This window comes from Lutra lutra, chromosome 15 (genome assembly GCF_902655055.1).
Source record: "Lutra lutra chromosome 15, mLutLut1.2, whole genome shotgun sequence".
Lineage (NCBI taxonomy): Eukaryota > Metazoa > Chordata > Mammalia > Carnivora > Mustelidae > Lutra > Lutra lutra.
Window position 1 is genome coordinate 8,760,983 of NC_062292.1, and position 18,023 is coordinate 8,779,005.

The 18,023-nt window shown below is 39.5% G+C and overlaps 1 protein-coding gene across 10 annotated transcripts in view; it reads left to right on the forward strand.

Moving 5' to 3' along the window:
* SDCCAG8 (SHH signaling and ciliogenesis regulator SDCCAG8) overlaps nucleotides 1-18,023 on the forward strand; it is a 230,521-nt gene that overhangs the window by 104,710 nt on the left and 107,788 nt on the right. For all 10 annotated transcript variants that reach the window (XR_007123194.1, XM_047705794.1, XM_047705795.1 and 7 more), the window contains one exon: nucleotides 9,177-9,319. Coding sequence is in view for 9 of the 10 variants with exons in the window: in XM_047705794.1 (XP_047561750.1) it covers nucleotides 9,177-9,319 (143 nt within the window). In the remaining variant the exon portion in view is untranslated. The remainder of the gene's footprint in view (nucleotides 1-9,176; nucleotides 9,320-18,023) is intronic.

Below are 18,023 nucleotides of genomic sequence, written 5' to 3' on the forward strand. Positions count from 1 at the left end.
AGAAAGGCACTTCTGTCCTGCCTAGTCCCTTCTCATCTGGTTTGAATACTTGTTTTGGCTGAGAGTTACTTTCCCTCTGAGGAAATGCCTCTGAATGTAAGTGTTCAGTTGATGCCACCTCCCTTAACATTCAGGAAAGGAAAAAAAAAAAAAAACTTTTGTTAAAATTCTTTTTAAAAAATTTGTTTAGAATAAGGATCGATTTAGTAGTCACATTAGAAACAATTAGAAAACTGGGAAGTTTAGGGGCGCCTGAGTGGCTCGGTAGGTTAAGCGTCTATGTTCAGCTCAAGTCACGATCCCAGGGTCCTGGGATTGAGACCTGCATTGGGCTCACTTCTCAGTGGGCAGTCTGCTTCTCTCTCTGCCTGCCTCTCCCCCTGCTTCTGCTCTCTTTCTGAATAAGTAAATAAAAATCTTTAAAAAAAAATTCAGATCCTTTAAAGGACTAAGCCACCCAAATGCCCCTTTTATTCACACAGGCTGGTTTTCTAAGAGTGCAGTTTGGAGAGTGAGTCTTAGCAATGCATGTTGCTATATTCCACAGCAATGCTGCCCAATAGAATTTTCTGTGGTGATGAAAATATTTTATGCCTGCACTGTCCAGTATGGCAGAAGCAATCCATATTGAGCACTTATCATGTGATTAATGCAAATAAGGAACTAAACTTTTTATTTTAATTAACTTAAATTTAAATAGCCACAGGTAGCTAGTGTATCTCCAGACAAAACCTTATTAGTGATTTGGTAGAAGCATCCTTAACATCTGTAAGTTAATAGAAGTGTCAGTGGGCACGTTCTAAATTTCCAGAGAGTTCATTCTTTCTACCCGTATAGAACTTGACAGATATCATCTCTCTCCCAAGGTATACATTATTGTGTTTCATTTGTCAGTATCTGATACTACTCTATTTTCTAAATATATTGTATGAATTCTTCCATTGGTTTCTGAGTGATAAATTCACACTGTCAAGTTTTGTCAGCTTCAAAACCACAAGTTCTTCTTTCTTACTTTGCAAGAATTTTGGGTTCCTGTCTGCTTACTATTCTCTTTTGTTTTGTTTTTTTTTTCTCTTTTTTCCCCATTCTCTGCCTCATATATACAACTAGGTTATCCTATATTAAGAATTATTAAATTATTTTTAAGTCACATAATATTTAGTAGCGGGGATAAATCACAACCATTGGAATAAAATCACTCATGTGTGCTACTTTGTTTTTCCAGGTAGTTATCCTCTAGGATTATGATGACATAATTTTTGGGTTTTATGTTCATTTCTTTGGATGTTTTTTCTTAAGAAATCAAGAGAAATCGGGGCGCCTGGGTGGCTCAGTGGTTAAGCCGCTGCCTTCGGCTCAGGTCATGATCTCAGGGTCCTGGGATCGAGCCCCGCATCGGGCTCTCTGCTCTGCGGGGAGCCTGCTTCCTCCCCTCTCTCTGCCTGCCTCTCTGCCTGCTTGTGATCTCTCTCTCTCTGTCAAATAAATAAATAAAATCTTAAAAAAAAAAAGAAATCAAGAGAAATGTGTGAGCTTCTCTTAATGAAACTTTTTTTTTTAAGATTTTATTTATTTGATAGAGATCACAAGTAGGCAGAGAGGCAGACAGAGAGAGAGGAAGGGAAGCAGGCTCCGCACTGAGCAGAGAGCCCGATGTGGGGCTCGATCCCAAGACTCTAGGATCATGACCTGAGCCAAAGGCAGAGGCTTTAACCCACTGAGCCACCCAGGCGCCCCTTAATGAAACTCTTTATTTGATTCTACTTAATTTATGTAAAAAGTGTTTCTTATTTATCAGAAATACACAATGCTTTTCAAATTGCAAGACAGTGAAAATAATATAGGTTGCAATCAGAAGTTTTTTTTAAAGAAGTGTATAGAACAAGAAGCAATAGGACATATCTGAGCACTTCACACAAAGTAAGGATTAATAATATTTTATGAAATCCTAGTTACATTCAAATGTGTGTGCACAAGAACATGCATGTTTCTGAATTGTGATGTAAAATGGATTTCTCACCATGGTTTTGTTTGAAAAGAAAAGAAAACAAAAATATTGAAAGCCAATGTTTAACTTATGGTATGGTGTGGAGGCAGTAATATCGGAAGATTCTGGGTCAAGGCATGGATTTACTTCTTTGGACAATCATTCAATGTCTTTGACCCTCAATTTCTTTTTTGTACAAACGAACACCTGCCCTATGTGCTTCATGCAGTTGTTTTAAAGATCAAATAAAAGTCTAAGGAAATAGACAATTGTCACATACCACATTCCTTTAGAGTGACTTGTCAATCATTTTCTACTGAACACACTCATGGCTTATTATAGCAATCATTTGTGCTCATTTTATTAATCTTCAGATCAACTGAGATTTGGCTGATCTAGGCATCGTTTGACTAGGTGGCTCTGCTTTGGGTGATAGTTTGTAGGTTGTCTAGGCTGTGATTTGGGTTTGGTTCTGCTCCACAGGTATTTATTCTTCAGTCCAGGCAAAAGGGGTAGCAGCTGTCCAGGGCATTATTTTCTAATGGAGAATCACCAGAATACAAAAGCAAAGCCAAACCACATAAGTATATTTATGACTTACGCTTAAATTATAGTCACAAAATTCTATTGGCCAAGTGAAATCACATGGCCAAGTCCAAAGTCATTAGGAAGAGATAGTGCATTCCATCCCCAGTAAAGGGAGATAGGAGTGAAAATTTTCTGAACAATAATGTAAAGTATCACATTACCCCAAAACCATTCTTTGTTCACTACTTCATTCAGAATGTGAAATAATAGCCAAGTATCACCATGCATTTGAAGAAAGCCTCTAATATAAGGGATTGTCTAAAAATAGACAAGCAGAAAAAAAGGAAATTGAGGCAATATATAATAGAGTAGAGGAAAACACTTAAAATACTATAACATTCTAATAAATAAGATATTATATCCATTAGATAAAAATAGCATGCTATATAAAACAGTGAAAACAAGAAATATCTCCTGGGAATGAAAATTGTGGCAGAAATCTTTTCTTAAATTCAGTGGACGCTTTGAAAGATGAAGTCAAGAGAATCTTCTAGAAGTTAGAATCAAAAGATAGTGAAATAGAAAATAGACAAAAGTTAGATGATAAATCCAATGGAGACAAAAACCAATGTCCAGGAGTTCCAAGAAGAGGAAATATTAAAATGTATGACATCAAAATATTTTAAAATAATAATACAAGAAAAATTCCCCAAACTGAAGAAAATAAACGTCCAGATTGAAAAGGGCCCACTGAAAACCTTTCATGCACAAAGCAAGAAAAAAGGCCTGTTCTAAGGTCCAACATTGTAAAATTTCAAAATGCCAGGGGAAAGTAGAAATGATTATTAAAGCTTTCAGAAACAAAAAACCAAATCAGAGACCAAGTACTAGGAATCAGAATAGCATAGCACTTTTCAATTGCAATATTACAATCTTTAAGACAGTGGAGTAGCCCCTTAAAAATCCCAAGTAGAGAAATGGATAAAAGACCTCAACATGAGGCAGGAGTCTGTCAAGGTGCTGGAGGAGAACATGGGCAGTGACCTCTTCGACATCGGCCACAGCAACTTCTTTCAAGACATGTCTCCAAAGGCATAGGAAACAAAAGCGACAGTGAACTTTTGGGACTTCATCAAGATCAAAAGCTTCTGCACAGCAAAGGAAACAGTCAACATAACCAAGAGGCAACCCACGGAATGGGAGAAGATATTCACAAAAGACCCTACAGACAGAAAGCTGATATCCAACATCTATGAAGAACTCCTCAAACTCAACACTCAAAAAACAGACAATCACGTCAAAAAATGGGGAGAAGACAAGAACAGACACTTCTCCAAAGAACACATACAAATGGCTAACAGACGCATGAGGAGATGTTCATCATCATTAGCCACCAGGGAGAATCAAATCAAAACCACATTGAGATACCACCTTACACGAGTTAGAATGGCCAAAATTAACAAGACAGTAAACAACAAGTGTTGGAGAGGATGTGGAGGAAGGGGAACCCTCTTACACTGTTGGTGGGAATGTAAGTTGGTGTAGCCACTTTGGAAAGCAGTGTGCAGATTCCTGAAGAAATTAAAAATAGAGCTACCAGGACGCCTGGGTGGCTCAGTTGGTTGAGCAGCTGCCTTCGGCTCAGGTCATGATCCCAGCGTCCTGGGATCGAGTCCCACATCAGGCTCCTTGCTTGGTGGGGAGCCTGCTTCTCCCTCTGTCTCTGCCTGCCATTCTGTCTGCCTGTGCTTGCTCTCTCTCCCTCTCTCTCTGACAAATAAAAAATCTTAAAAAAAAAAAAATAGAGCTACCCTATGACCCTGCAATTACACTACTGGGTATTTACCCCAAAGATACAGATGTAGTGAAAAGAAGGGTCATATGTACCCCAATGTTCATAGCAGCAATGGCCACAATTGCTAAACTGTGGAAAGAGCCAAGATGCCCTTCAGCAGACAAATGGATAAAGAAGATGTGGTCCTTGTATGCAATGGCATATCACCAAGCCATCAGAAAGGATGAATACCCAACTTTTATATCAACATGGATGGGACTGGAGGAGATTATGCTGAGTGGAATAAGCCAAGCAGAGAAACTCAATTATCATATGGTTTCACTTACTTGTGGAACATAAGGAATAACATGGAGGACATTAGGAGAAGGAAAGGAAAAGTGAATTGAGGGAAATCAGACAGGGAGATGAAGCATGAGATTGTGAACTCTGAGAAACAAACTGAGGGCTTTGGGGGATGATGAGCCTGGTGGTGGGTGTTAAGGAGGGCACATATTGCATGGAGCACTGGGTGTGGAGCATAAACAATGAATCTTCGAACACTGGAAAAACAAAATAAAATTTAATACATTAAAAGTAAACCTAACCTCAAAAAAAAAATCCTGAGTAAAAATTAATTTCAACATAGATTTTTTTTATACCTAGCCAAACTATCAGTGGATATAGAAAAATGACATTTTCAGGCATGCAGATAATTTAAAAATGTATTATTCATATATTCTTTCTTATGAAAGTTACCTGAAGAATGTACTTTAACTAAAAAAGGAAGTAAACTGAAAAATGGGATGACTTACCAGCCAGAAAACAGGAAACTCTAATAGGATCATGTTTAAGGCTTGACCCAAGACAGAGATCAATGAGGCCAGACATAGGCACCAAGAAGAATATATCTAGGGGGAAATTTTAAAAGGAACTGATTATTTTTCTGATGTGTTTTATTATTTGAAAATAAAATATTGATGGGTATTTGACAGATCTGTTTGAACATTGGGGAAGAAATGTCAGGTACCTAAAAAAAAAAAAAACTATTCAAAAGTAGGCAGTTAATTCCAGAAATAATAAAATCTTGCATAAAAATTGAATGAAAATAATATTTGTCTCAGGAGTGAACAATATTTCTATAATCATTATAATATAAATGAACTAGTGACTAATGATTTAACCAGAATTGTTAGATGGGAGTATGAGATAAGTCTGTTGAGTGACCTAAATTGTTACTTTTTTACTGTAGGAAGTCAGTAGATAATGTTTAATATTGCAAAATCAAGAAATAGCGTTATAAGTATGTCATATAAAATATGAAGATAAATATCAGGAAAGTAGACAGGGTGGGCCATTGAGGATCGGGCTTGGAGATGGGTACAGGGTAGAGCATGGGCACTGCCCTTCTTTGTTATGAGCCGTTGAGTACTATTTGACTTAAATTAGGTGAATTACCCTGATACGAAAAACTAATGAATAATAAAAATAAAGTTACATATGTCCATGATCAAGAAGAAAAAAAAAACTTCCTGTGGTATAGAAGACTATAAACAGTAAAAAGTCTGCTTTTCTCCATATCTGATCCTTGGTACGATTCTCCTGAGAAAGCCACTTTTAACAGATTCTACTTTTAGTTCTCGTGGTTACATTCAGTAACCACGAGAAGTATATCTTTTGGTAAAGTGTAATGCTCTCTGGACTTGTGTTTGCCTAGGTAGCCAGACGATGGGGGCACCAAACTGCACTGTAGACATTGCAGGTTAATGGAATACTTTGGGAGTCATGTACCACTGGCCTCTGACTGTTGGTCCTTTATCCCAGAACCACTCTGTACAGCCAGGCAAGCAGTGCTGACCTAGTTGGGTGAGGCAAAGGGTTATCCTGCCAGGGGGAGCATGGCATTTCTGGCAAGAGATCCCTCCTCTGACTGTTGGAGTTGGTGCCATGGCAGATTTTCTTGACTCAGGGAGTAAGTGTTGAGCCCTGGTCCAGCTGGTTAGACTATTTGTTGATTTTGATGATCTGCACCAATAAGCTCTTTTTCTGGCACAGACAATCAGAAGCAGTAATTTTCCATCTTCCTAAAAAAAATGCTTTTTGCATTTTGCAACTGTAATAAAGTTTTATTCCGTTTTCCTCTGAATTCTGGGGAAAATTGTATTGAATTAAGTCAAGAACTCTGGTGATAGCCATATATCCTCTGGCCCGTCCATTTTTCTACTTGCCCCACCTTGCTCTCCTTGAAAGATCAAAGAGAAAACAAGCAGCAATAATAATACTAGCTGTGTTTTATTCATCTCTTCCTATGTGCTGGACACTCTGATAAGTACTCAGCATCTCATTTAATCTTCCCGATAGCTTTGGGAGCTCGCTACCGCCATTACTCCTGTGTTAAACTGTAGAATCTGATTAACAGTCGAGTGACTTGTCCAAGGTCACAAGACTGGAAAGTGCCAGAGCTGTGTCTGAACCCCTGATTTGTGTTGACTTTGGGGCCCATGTGTGTTTTGTTTTGTTTTTTCAAGTTTTATTTAAATTCTAGTTAGTTAACATATATGGTAAAATTGGTTTCAGTTGTAAAATTTAGTGATTCATCACTTATAGGTAACATCCAGTGCTCATGATAATAAGCGGGGGCCCATGTTTTTCTTTCTGTGTTTGATTGGCTTTCAGTGCAGCCTCTGACTTTTTGTTATATGAGAACAAGAAAGCAGCTGATTTGTACTCCAAAGGCAATTACCACACAGTGCTTATAAAAATTGTCACATCTTTTCTCTTTAAGAAACTTTGGGATTTTATACATTTTCTGTTATTTTTTGGTATCTTCTAAATTCAGAATTCTGGAATCACCTCTGATATCTCCTGATACCTCTCCTTTTATTTCCATGTATTCACCAACTTTACGTTCATTTGAAGTGTCTCTATTCTCATGTCTAGAATACTGCAACTCTCTTTGTGGTCTCCCTTCTGCCCACCTCTGCCATCTTAAATTACTCATAAACAGTTGTTTTAAAGAGGAACTTCTCTCATATTGAATTGTTTAAGCCATTAATATCTCTCCATTATCTATAAGAAAAATATAGCTTTATTAATCTGGAAGTAAGTCAAGACCTTTCACGATGCGGTCTCATCTGTCATTCGATGAGTTAATGTGCCCTTACCTTCTTCCCACTTTTCTTGACCATGCTAATATTTCCCTCACCTGACCTATTGAAGCACAGATTTTCTTTACCACTCACTTGTTTCTTATGTATTTTGTATTTTGATAGTTTTGTGTGCGTGTGTACATCTCATTTACTCACCTGAATTGTTAACTCCTGAGTATAGGGTTAGAAGCCCTCTGAGCTCACCATGATACCCAGGATGGTTTCTTACATTATAGCATTGTGTACAAAATTAGTGAGTGAATTTTTGAAGTTTTAAAGTCAACATTATTTCCAATTCTATACACATTTGCTTTTGTTAATTGCATGTTAGGCGAATAAAACTTAATAGACTGATGTTTTTTCATATCTTGAATTAAATTATGGGATTAGAAATAAATTGGTATAACTTTATCAGTTTGAAATATTTTACAGAAACAGATCAGTGGCAGTTAGTATTCTGATCTGAAATATATAGGAAATCTACTCTGAGTGAAAGTGATAGACTCGTTATTGTGTAGGTTTTTGAAACTAAAAATATTTGAGAACTCGTTATAAGTTGTTTTATTAAATGATGGGTAATATACGGTTTTGATGGGGATAAACTGAATATTTATGGTGTAGTAAATGTCAGAAAAACCCGAATCATTATTTTATCTTGCCTGATGTGTTAAATGCAGTTGGAAAGTGCTCAGCATATTGTGTAATGACATGAGGAAATTTGAAATGTACTTAAATACTAAGTTTAAAACACTTTACTTAGATATGACTTTGTTTTCCAAAAGGAGATTGCATTTTTGTGAATTAAAATTGCTTCTTGCTTTCTGCTGAATGTGAAAATGTTTCTACCTTTTACTCCCTTTTATTTGATTTTCTGGTTTAAGCACTCTGAATATTTATCTTTCATTTTTTTTTTAAATTGTAGATGTTCCATGATAAATATTTTGACTTTAGTGTATAAATTATTTAAAACCTGCATTCTATATAAGGTATTTTTGTTTTGAAATATTTGAGTTTCAGCAAGATAAGGATAATTTCATCCTGAGACCAAATAATAAACTATCATAAATTTTCATTTATTTTAGATGTTCATATTTATTAGTCTTAGAGTGCTTTTGTTACCTTTTCTAGTACCATTTTAGTGTAATATTACTTTATCTCAGAAATCTCGTGTGCTCTAAACGCTTAAAGGTTCTTGTGCCGTATTTTTTCCTAAAATATTTTTTCCCCAAATGATATTGAGCATCATAATGATGCCTTCTTTTACACCTCACATTTTTCTAAAAGATGTATTATTTTACCCTTTAATTAGGCTTTCAAAACATCCAAATGAAACCATAAATACACCTTTCAGAGTAGTCACGTATTTGATGTAAATCACTGCATGCATCTGATCTAATCTCACAAACAAAAATGTTATATTTTTAAAGTAGTGACATTTTTAAGGTCATATTTTTTAAAGGGACTGAGCCTTAAGAATGAAAGTACAGACTATCCATTTTGACTCCTCTCATTTAATCATTTCATTCCTGAAATTAGACTGCATCTTCCGATCCAAAAAAACCTCACTAATGTGCATTTTTGGCTGTGTTAATTCCCTTTGTCATAAAATGGAAGCTAGCCTCAGTTTTCTAATAATTTTTCATCACATTAAAATTCATAGCAAACATAAAAATGAGAGAATTTTGAACTCAAGTGCATATAGTTGATACGGATGCTTTCCCCCCTCTCCCCTCCACCTAAGGAAATAGAGAAATTGAGATCAGAAGTGAGTGAAAGCAAGCAGCACTTGGAACAGGAGCAGCAGAAGGCAGCCCGGGCCAGAGAGGAGTGCCTGAAACTGACGGAGCTGCTGAGCGAATCCGAGCGCCAACTGCACCTCACCAGGTACTCCCTAATCCCATCACGCGCCAGAGCCCCCATTCCGTCCCACTGGTTTCTGCCGCCGGCTTCCCAACAGTTGCTCGAGTTAGTCTTAGTCATTCGATTCACACACAGCTTTCAGGCATATTAAGAAAAGTGGAGATGTGGTAAGCAAAACACCCAGACATGTGAATGATAAGTGTGGCAGGGATTACTGATATATTACAAAACCTTTCATCGACAATGCTCAAATATTTAGGAGGTTCTCTACCAATAGGAGCAACATGACATATTTCTCCTACCACCGCCACTACCTCTCCTGTTAATTCTGTGTCTAATAAAAATGTCGAAGTGAAAGATCTGAGGAATATATTTAGGAGAAGAATCAGATTCTGTCAGTGGTGAACGAGACAAAGTAAAAAAGACACCCTCGGGTGCAGGCTGAGACGGAACGGAGAGAAGATACAGAACTTGAGTCCTAAGGAGGTATAGAAGTGAGAGATGAGCTTGATTGACAGTGTTCACATTCAAACCGTTATTATAACCGTGCTCTTGTGGTTTCGAGTTACATGGTTTCTGTCAGAAGATACTGCAACGTGATTATCAATGTCATACAACTTTAGGGAATGTGTGGCTCAGCCCTAGGTGACAAGGAGACATTTTAGGTAGCAGCACTATATAATCCGCTGTATGGAAAAGGCACGCACGCACACACACACGCACGCCTACACACAAATGCACATACACAGAGGAAATTCAGATAGAGGTAGCAGAAATTTCACATTACCAGAGAAGTGGTTTCTTCTCACTTCGGGTTTTAGTACAGTTTTTCATGTTTCACAGCAAGCATTCGGGTTTGTTCAGTTCTGAAGAGTTTTTCAGTTTTTATGGAGAACTTTGTCTAAATACACATGGAAGTTTATGAGCTTCGGTTTGGTTCACAAATTAGAAAAATGCTGGTCTTCTAATCATAGTAATATGTTGAATTTAAACTATGAAAGGGGACTGATCCCTTTTACATTAAATATGACAATGTAATTCTGAGCACGGTATGATAACAGATGGAGAAAAGCACCACTTGAACAGCCTGCGTTTCGAGAAAAAAATATCCTAGAGGTTGGTGAACCTCCCAAAGTTTTGGGTTAGTGTTAAGATGCCTCTAGTTCTGTTAAAATCAAACTTTGTTAAAAACATTTTGTTATGATAATATTCCAAATGGTTTGCCAACTTCCCTTTTTAAACGGTGAAAGAGAAAAGGAGGAGAAAGGGAACAAGCATGAAAGAAAAGAAATCCTTTATACACATGTGATATCTGGAAAAATCCCAAGAGATAAAACACTTTTATGAGAAGAAATTGCCTAATACGGTAGAATAAGAACGGTTCTTTTAGTGCCCACTCGAAGTATTGTCTTGTCGAACTGAGAACATAAAATGTTAAAACAGTTCCTATGGATTATTTAATCCCAGAAGTTTCGAAATTTAGCTTCATCATGATAGTTAATAGTTTTTCTCCTGTCAGACTTCTGTTGGGAAACAAGCATTTGTGTGCTAAGCACTACTAACCCACAGAAATAGGACAGCTTTCAAAGTCTCAGTGTGGCTAAGCTTCAGTAAATAAATATTAATGCTGGTTTTGTCCCCTTCGCCATTCTGTCTTATTCAGAGAGTTAATTTCTGAAGTCAGAGTCCTCCAGGGAATTTTCCTGTGCAGTATCAATTTGTACTGTCTGACAAGACCAGTTTCTTGCAAATAGAGCATATTTAAGGTACAGCAACTGCTGAAAATGGACTAGTGGTAACTAATTCCTTTGTTCTTGAGAAAAACGGTTTTGCTTGGTTCCATAGAAAGCTTTTTCTGTTGAGCTTTATTTACAGCAAGTCTACAAAAATTGAAAACTAGTTTTAGGGAAAAATAAAACTTAATTACCCATTTTCTAAGTGCAGTACTCTTTTGTAAGCATTTCACATTTAGTTTGTGTTCGTGTTTTTTAAAATCCACATTCATAAATTTAAAGATGACAATTAAAAATGCAGTGAACTGCGTGTAGCTCTCTTTTGCACTGAAAATGTGGCTTGGTTGTTGGGCTAAATATTTCTGATAGACTTTTTTTGGGCTTTTTTAGAGTTCGCTTTTCCTCGACAGTCTTTATTGATTCAGTACAGTCAAGTGTGTGGCTGAGAAACATTATGTCTTTCTTTCCTCGCGTAGACCAGCCAAAATAAATAAATCCCACACAGGTAGCTTAGTGTTAACGTAAACATTTCAAATGACGTAGTCTGCACAAAGTTTAAAATCAAATATGAAAGCCATGTTACAAGTAATGATGAAGAATGCAGATCTCCCAGGGCGAAGAAAATTTAAAAACTGGAGTATTGATCTGTAGATCCGTCTGAAAGAAAAATAAGCTATCACGTGTCTGTTATTTCCCTTTATTGTCTAATTAGATTTAAAAATGGAAAATAGAGGGGTTCCTGGCTGGCTCAGTTGGTACAGCATGTGATTCTGATCTTGGGGTTGTGAGTTCGAGCCCCACGTGTGGGCATAGGGATTACTTTAAAAAATGGAAAATAGAAATTCAACATTTATTGAAAGACCCAACCAGTAAGTGTAACATTCACCCAGTCAGCAGATACTTATTGAACACCTACTATCTTTCAGGTGCATTGCTTAGTCTTGGGTAGGGAGAAAAAAATCAGATTCAGTTTTAACCCTTAGGCTTCTCACACTCTACCAAGACAGCTGCATATATGCAGTTATAATCAAGTGTGAGAATACTGAAGTAATAGAAATACAGCTACCAGAGGAGCACATAAGAAGGAGAATTGGCTCACTACATTGGAGGTGAAGATGATGGGGAAAGCTTTCTGGAGGAGGGATGTTTGGTAGCTATTTTGAGTAATGAATGCTCTTGAATGCAAATGAGAACTGCTCATGAATAGCAGTTCTCAAAGTGGAAGAAGCTGGGGTGGGTACCCCGGTGGCTGGACCAATATATACAGAGATGTAAAGATGGGACAGGACACAAACTCTACAGTCAGGTTAGGTGTATGGCAGGGGATAAGCCTGGAAAAGGCAAACGAGGATTAGAGGAAGGGCCTTGTCTATATTCTGGAGTCTTGGCCATTCTGAGAGTCATGGGTTACTCCTGATATATTTTTAAGCAAGGCTGTCAACATGATCACGTCTTTGGGTCGGCATTTTGACTCAGCAGTGTGGAGAGTAAACTTGGAGAGCTGATGTAGGAAACAGGAAGACCAATTAGGGCAGAGTCAGCAACTACAGCCTATAAATATGGCCCGTTGTCTCTTTCTGTCTGTGAGCTAAAAATGGTTCTTGTATTTTTTAAGTAGCTGGGGAAAAAACAAAAGAAAAATAATGTTTTATAACACATAAAGATTATATACCCATAAATAAAGTTTTATTGGACACAGCCATGATTATCCTTTATGCATTATGTATTGGGGCTATCATGGCGAAATTGAGTATGGTCCTCAAAGCCTTCAAGTATTTATTGTCTGGCCCTTAGCAATTTACTAACCCCTCAGTTAGGAGGCTGTGTAATTCAAGTAAGAAGTCAAGAGAGCTTGAACTTTAAATGGGTTCAAATATGTATTTAAAGAAGGTAAATGAAGGGTAATTGAAGACAGATTACCTGAGGAAGAGATGATTGACAGGGCCACTGATTAGAATATAAGTCCCAGTCCAAGGGCTAGTAATGATGTCCTGCGCCATGGCCTTACTGGTAAAATGGAAGGGAAATAGCGTCTTTAAGAGGAATTTAGGGTAGCAAATGAGAGGGGCCAGAATTAAAGATGACTCCAATGTTTTTAGCCTACGATAACTAGGTGAATTATTATTTTCAGTAGGGGACTTAAAAGGAGTAAAAGAGGGAAAGAATACACTGTATTTTGGGACTCGGGTGGAGATGTGCAGTGTAGGTCCAGTTTGAGGGAAAAGGTCAGGACCTGAGTCTCTCTCTTCTTTGGATGCTTTTACATAAAGCTACTAGGTGTAGCCAAGGAAATGGGTGAAAGCATGAGAGGGCCGTGACCTTAAGAGTGGGAGAGTGGAGAGCCGCCAGCCAAGGAGACCTAAGGAGTCATCTGTGCCTAAGAAAGAATACAGAATATTGGAGCAAAGCCACATGCTTTTCTTAGGGGACTCCCCGGGCCTCCAGGTGTTGAGGAAGCCGAGTTTTAGAATCTTCTCCTGGGCATTCGCCATCTTTGCAACATTTGACACGTTACTTAATTCTTTGAACCTGCTTGTTTACATATAAAATGAGGCTACAACCTGATTTCTAAGTTTCCATTTAGCTCTGATTGTCAATGATCCTAATGGTGATTGATGACATCTCATGATGAAGTGCCCATTTCATGATGTTGGGCATTTAATTTGCCAGGAGTATTCTTTGTTTAAGATGTTTTCTTAGGGGGCCTCTGGGTGGCTCTCTTGGTTGAGCATCTGACTCTTGATTTTGGCTCAGGTCATGATCTCAGGGTCCTGAGATTGAGCCCCGTGTCGGACTCTGCACTCAACAGGGAGTCTCCTTGAGTTTTTTCCCCTTCTCCCTCTACCCCTGCCCCACCCTTCTCTCTCTAAAATAAATAAATAAATCTTTTTAAAAAAGAGATGTTTTCTTAGTTTGAACTTCAGAGAGATTTCATGGAGATGTGCCATTTGCATTCATCATAACTTGGCCTCTGCTGACCTCTCACAAGGGTCATGGACCCTTCCAGCCCTTTTCACCTGGCACTGCCAATTCAGTATTCCTAACAACTGTCTTGACTCTGTCACCTGCTCCTGAAACCTTCCCTGGCATCACACTATTACAAAAGGTCCAGACCACTCGCAGGTAACGTTCCGAGACAGGGTCCCAGTCTTCTAGTTTCATCATCGTAGTCACGAGCTCACGTCACAAGCCAAGTTGCACTTTGGGGCTTTTTTCCCCTTCGTTATTCTCTACACCTAGAATACCCCTTTGACCTTCTCTAGCCCTATGATAATATTACCTCCTTTTTCAGGTCGCTCTGAAATCCTGATTTTACCACTGTAGCCCTCCCGGATGGCCCCATTGCCACAGGGGAGCATGTCTCCTTCTGAATCCCTCCCACTCAGAGCAGAAGGTTCTCCATCCAGAGTGAACTCCTCAAAACAGGGACAATGAAGATATGAGAAAAATGAGTTACTACTCTGAAGGGTTTTATGTACTTGCTTTTCTTCCCTTCTGGAATGTGCTACTCTTCAAATGAGGGATGAGAGGTCTTATTAATGTTCTGTATGTCAGAGCATCTGGCTCAGCCCCTTGCAAAGAATTGGAGCTCAGTAAGTCATTTTAGGGATGGCCAACGTATTGCAAGTTTATGACTGTTCTTTCAAAGCCTAGTATTTTTTTTAAAGATTTTATTTATTTATTTATTTGAGGGAGAGAGAGACATAGCAAGAGAGGGCATGACCAGGGGAAAGGGAGAGGGAGGAGCAGACTCCCCTCTGAGCAGGGGATCCCAGACTCTGGGATCATGACCTAACATTTAACCGACTGAGCCACCCAGGCACCCTCAAAGCCCAGTATTAATAAACATTTATATACACACACACACACACACATACACACACACACACATTAGTAATAATGTATGCTATTATACACACATACACACTTAAACATACATATACATATAATACACATAGAAACATACATACAACAATGTATATTACTACATAGTACATATTCATACATATACACATTACTATACATACATGTATAGTAACAATAAACATTAATATATATACATATATATTTTTTCAAATATATCAGGGTAAAAAGTATAAGATGGAGATAAGACAGAAATAGCTTTTTTCTTTTTTAACTTTGTATGCCCATACATATGTAAGTATAGGAGAATCAAATAATACTCATTCTAACAATTAAAGTAAAGTTGATAAAATATACCATGCTCTCACTTATATATGCTCCCTTAAAAACCACACACACACACACACACACCCAGAGTTCCAAATTAGCATTCTCTATGACTAAAGGTGGCCCCTCTGATAGAAACTTACAGGCCGGTAGGGAAGAAAAGAAGATACACAAAGAGCTGGTAAAACCAAAGAAAAGATCTAGAAGAGAGATTCCAGATAAAGTATTACAGGGACAGAGCAACAGATAGCCTCTTACTGATCTCAGGGGCATGTGGAAGCAGGTAAAGGGGAACAAAGGTCATCCTCCATAGGGGAGACCGTGGCATTGGCAGGGCACGCCTGTAGACATGAAGAACATTAAACACACACAGCCTGTCTTTGAACTATCTAAGAGCATCAGTCTCTGAGATTAAGAATATATCCATCTTAAGATCTACCTGGTACCATGCTACATGCAGTAACTCTTTAAAAAGATGAGGACAGAGGTCATGGCTAAGGGCCCTGGCCATCTCTTACCCAGCCCCTTCTGTGTTCCAGGACCTGAGCTAGTGCTTTTCGTTTAGTGCCCCCCCCAGTCCCTGCCTAGAGCTCTAGAAGGTGCAGTCATCTTCCCCGTTTTACAGCTGAGGGAACCCAGCTACAGGAAAGTGAAAGGATCCGTGTGAGGTCACGCAGCTGCCATGTTATAGAAGCAGGTTTTCAGCCCCAGTGGTTTGCCCTCCACGCCTCTACTGTTACCATCCCCCCGGAAGTCGAGTAAATTCCTAGGAAAATGACTAATGCAGTTGTTCCCGCAAACACAACTGGAGGAACGAGGAGTGTACATTTATAATAAAAGGAAGTGTCAGCTGCCCCCTCGTACGCTGATAGAAGGACACGTCATTGTGTCTTCGTCCTGGTTTGGGGGTCAGTTGCATTAGTCCCTTAACATACCAATAACGCCGCTGTCGTTCTCCTTGGCCTTCTTCGCTTCCTTTTTCCTTGGAAAGCGAGGCCTTTCCAAGAAGGTGGAAATTCCTTCACCTACTTGGTTTTTGACATGTCCACACTTTTTTAAAGAGCTACGGGATTTTAGTCCCTCTCACAGGACGACCACTTCCATCCATGTGGGTAGATCACTTTATGGCGCAATGGATTAAAACAGCCCGTTTCGGAGCGGTCGTATAATTGTCGTCGACCAAAGTTTACTGAAGCAAACATTCTTCTCCAGACCCACAGCTGTACCTGTACTGAAGCATATTCTTTCAACTCCTTTATCTTTTTCTCAGGCCTGACCTGGAGGGGGATTAGCGCGGGCGGCCTCCTGTTTACCATCCAGTGAATGGAGAACGGGAGCTGCTGCGCTCAGTGCGCAACAGAAGGGAGGCCGACCTGCCCTTCACCTTGCAGACTGGAGCTCGGCTTCCACAGCGCTGCCTTTCACATGCACGCTTCCTCTCTCCCCTAAACCCTGTTTTCAGTGCTAGGTGCTTCAGAGAATTCCTCAGAGCAGGAGTCTCTCGGAGAGCCCCGTGAAAGGGGGATCCCCTGCTCTTCCTTGCTCTTGTGATCCAAACGGGAAGGTGTGTCCTCTGACGCGGACAGAGAATAATTGAAAGGCAGTGTTGGTATTTTTCTGAAAGTGAGACAGTGTGGACTGGAGGGGGCAGCGGCTTGTCCTGTTTGGACGGCTGATTTACTGGGGAGAGGTAATGAAGTCTGTCTTCCCAGAGCATCACAGAGCGTCGAGCTTCTGTGCAGTAATGACTGCAAATGCTTTCTTGACTGGAGTTGTTTGACCTCTCCGGTTACCAGGAGGAGTCAGGACTTGGGTTGAGGTAACAGAAACCCAGAATGGGGGAACTGATTAGTTCTGGTAACCAGACCATGTAAAATCCAGCCGCAGCTGGCGTCAGGCTCTCCTGGAGCATGGACTCGGGGCCACCCCAGTTTGCTGTCCATTTCTGTCCGTCCCAGCGCTTGACTCCTGTCTTAAGGTTGGCTCATTCCTTCACGTTCTCCCACACCATGAAGTCACCTCCTTTCATCCGAACTGAAGGTAAAGGAGATGCCCTTGATCCCAGACTGTAAGAATGTGACTTCCTGGCTCCCCCACTTCTGATCACACAGCCACCCCTTGGATGCACACATTGGCAGCCTCAGCAGCGGCACTGGAGTGAGGGAGGGGAGGGATACTGAGCAAGGGGAAGAGCTCTCACTAGGGGAACAGGGGTCCAGGGCCCTGGGGATGTCAAACAACAGGTGTCCCCTTCTGTTGTCTTTTTAAAAATATATAATCCCTGATTTTTCCTTCGAGGAAAAAAGTGCAAAGAGGGGAAAGAAGAGTACATGGGAATGAAGAGTACATCTCTGTTCACGTCGGTGTGTGAGTGATAGTCTCCATTGTCAGCACGTTACAAGGCCAAGGAGGCAGGTTCGTCACAGGATCGCTTTGTGGTTTTCTTTAGAGAACTCTCAGAATGCTTAAAAAGAGAGGTATAGAAAGGATGCATAGATGAGCCCTGGCACTGGCCAAGCACTATGCCTGGTTCCCAGCAGCAGTGTGACAGGAAATGTGGCCTGGGATGGGCTGTAAATGATGAGTCTGCGATAAATGCAAAAATTGAGGGTTTGGAAACTTTTAAATTGCACAATATCCAACCAAGTGCATGATCAGTGCGTTTTCTTTCTTCCCCGCTCCTTCCTTCCTTCCTTCCTTTTCTTTCTTTCTTTTCCTTCCTCCCTTCCTTCCTTTTCTTGTATCTTTTAAAATTAAAGAAAAATTCTAGTAATTTGTTTTTTATTTCATTTTACAAACTCATG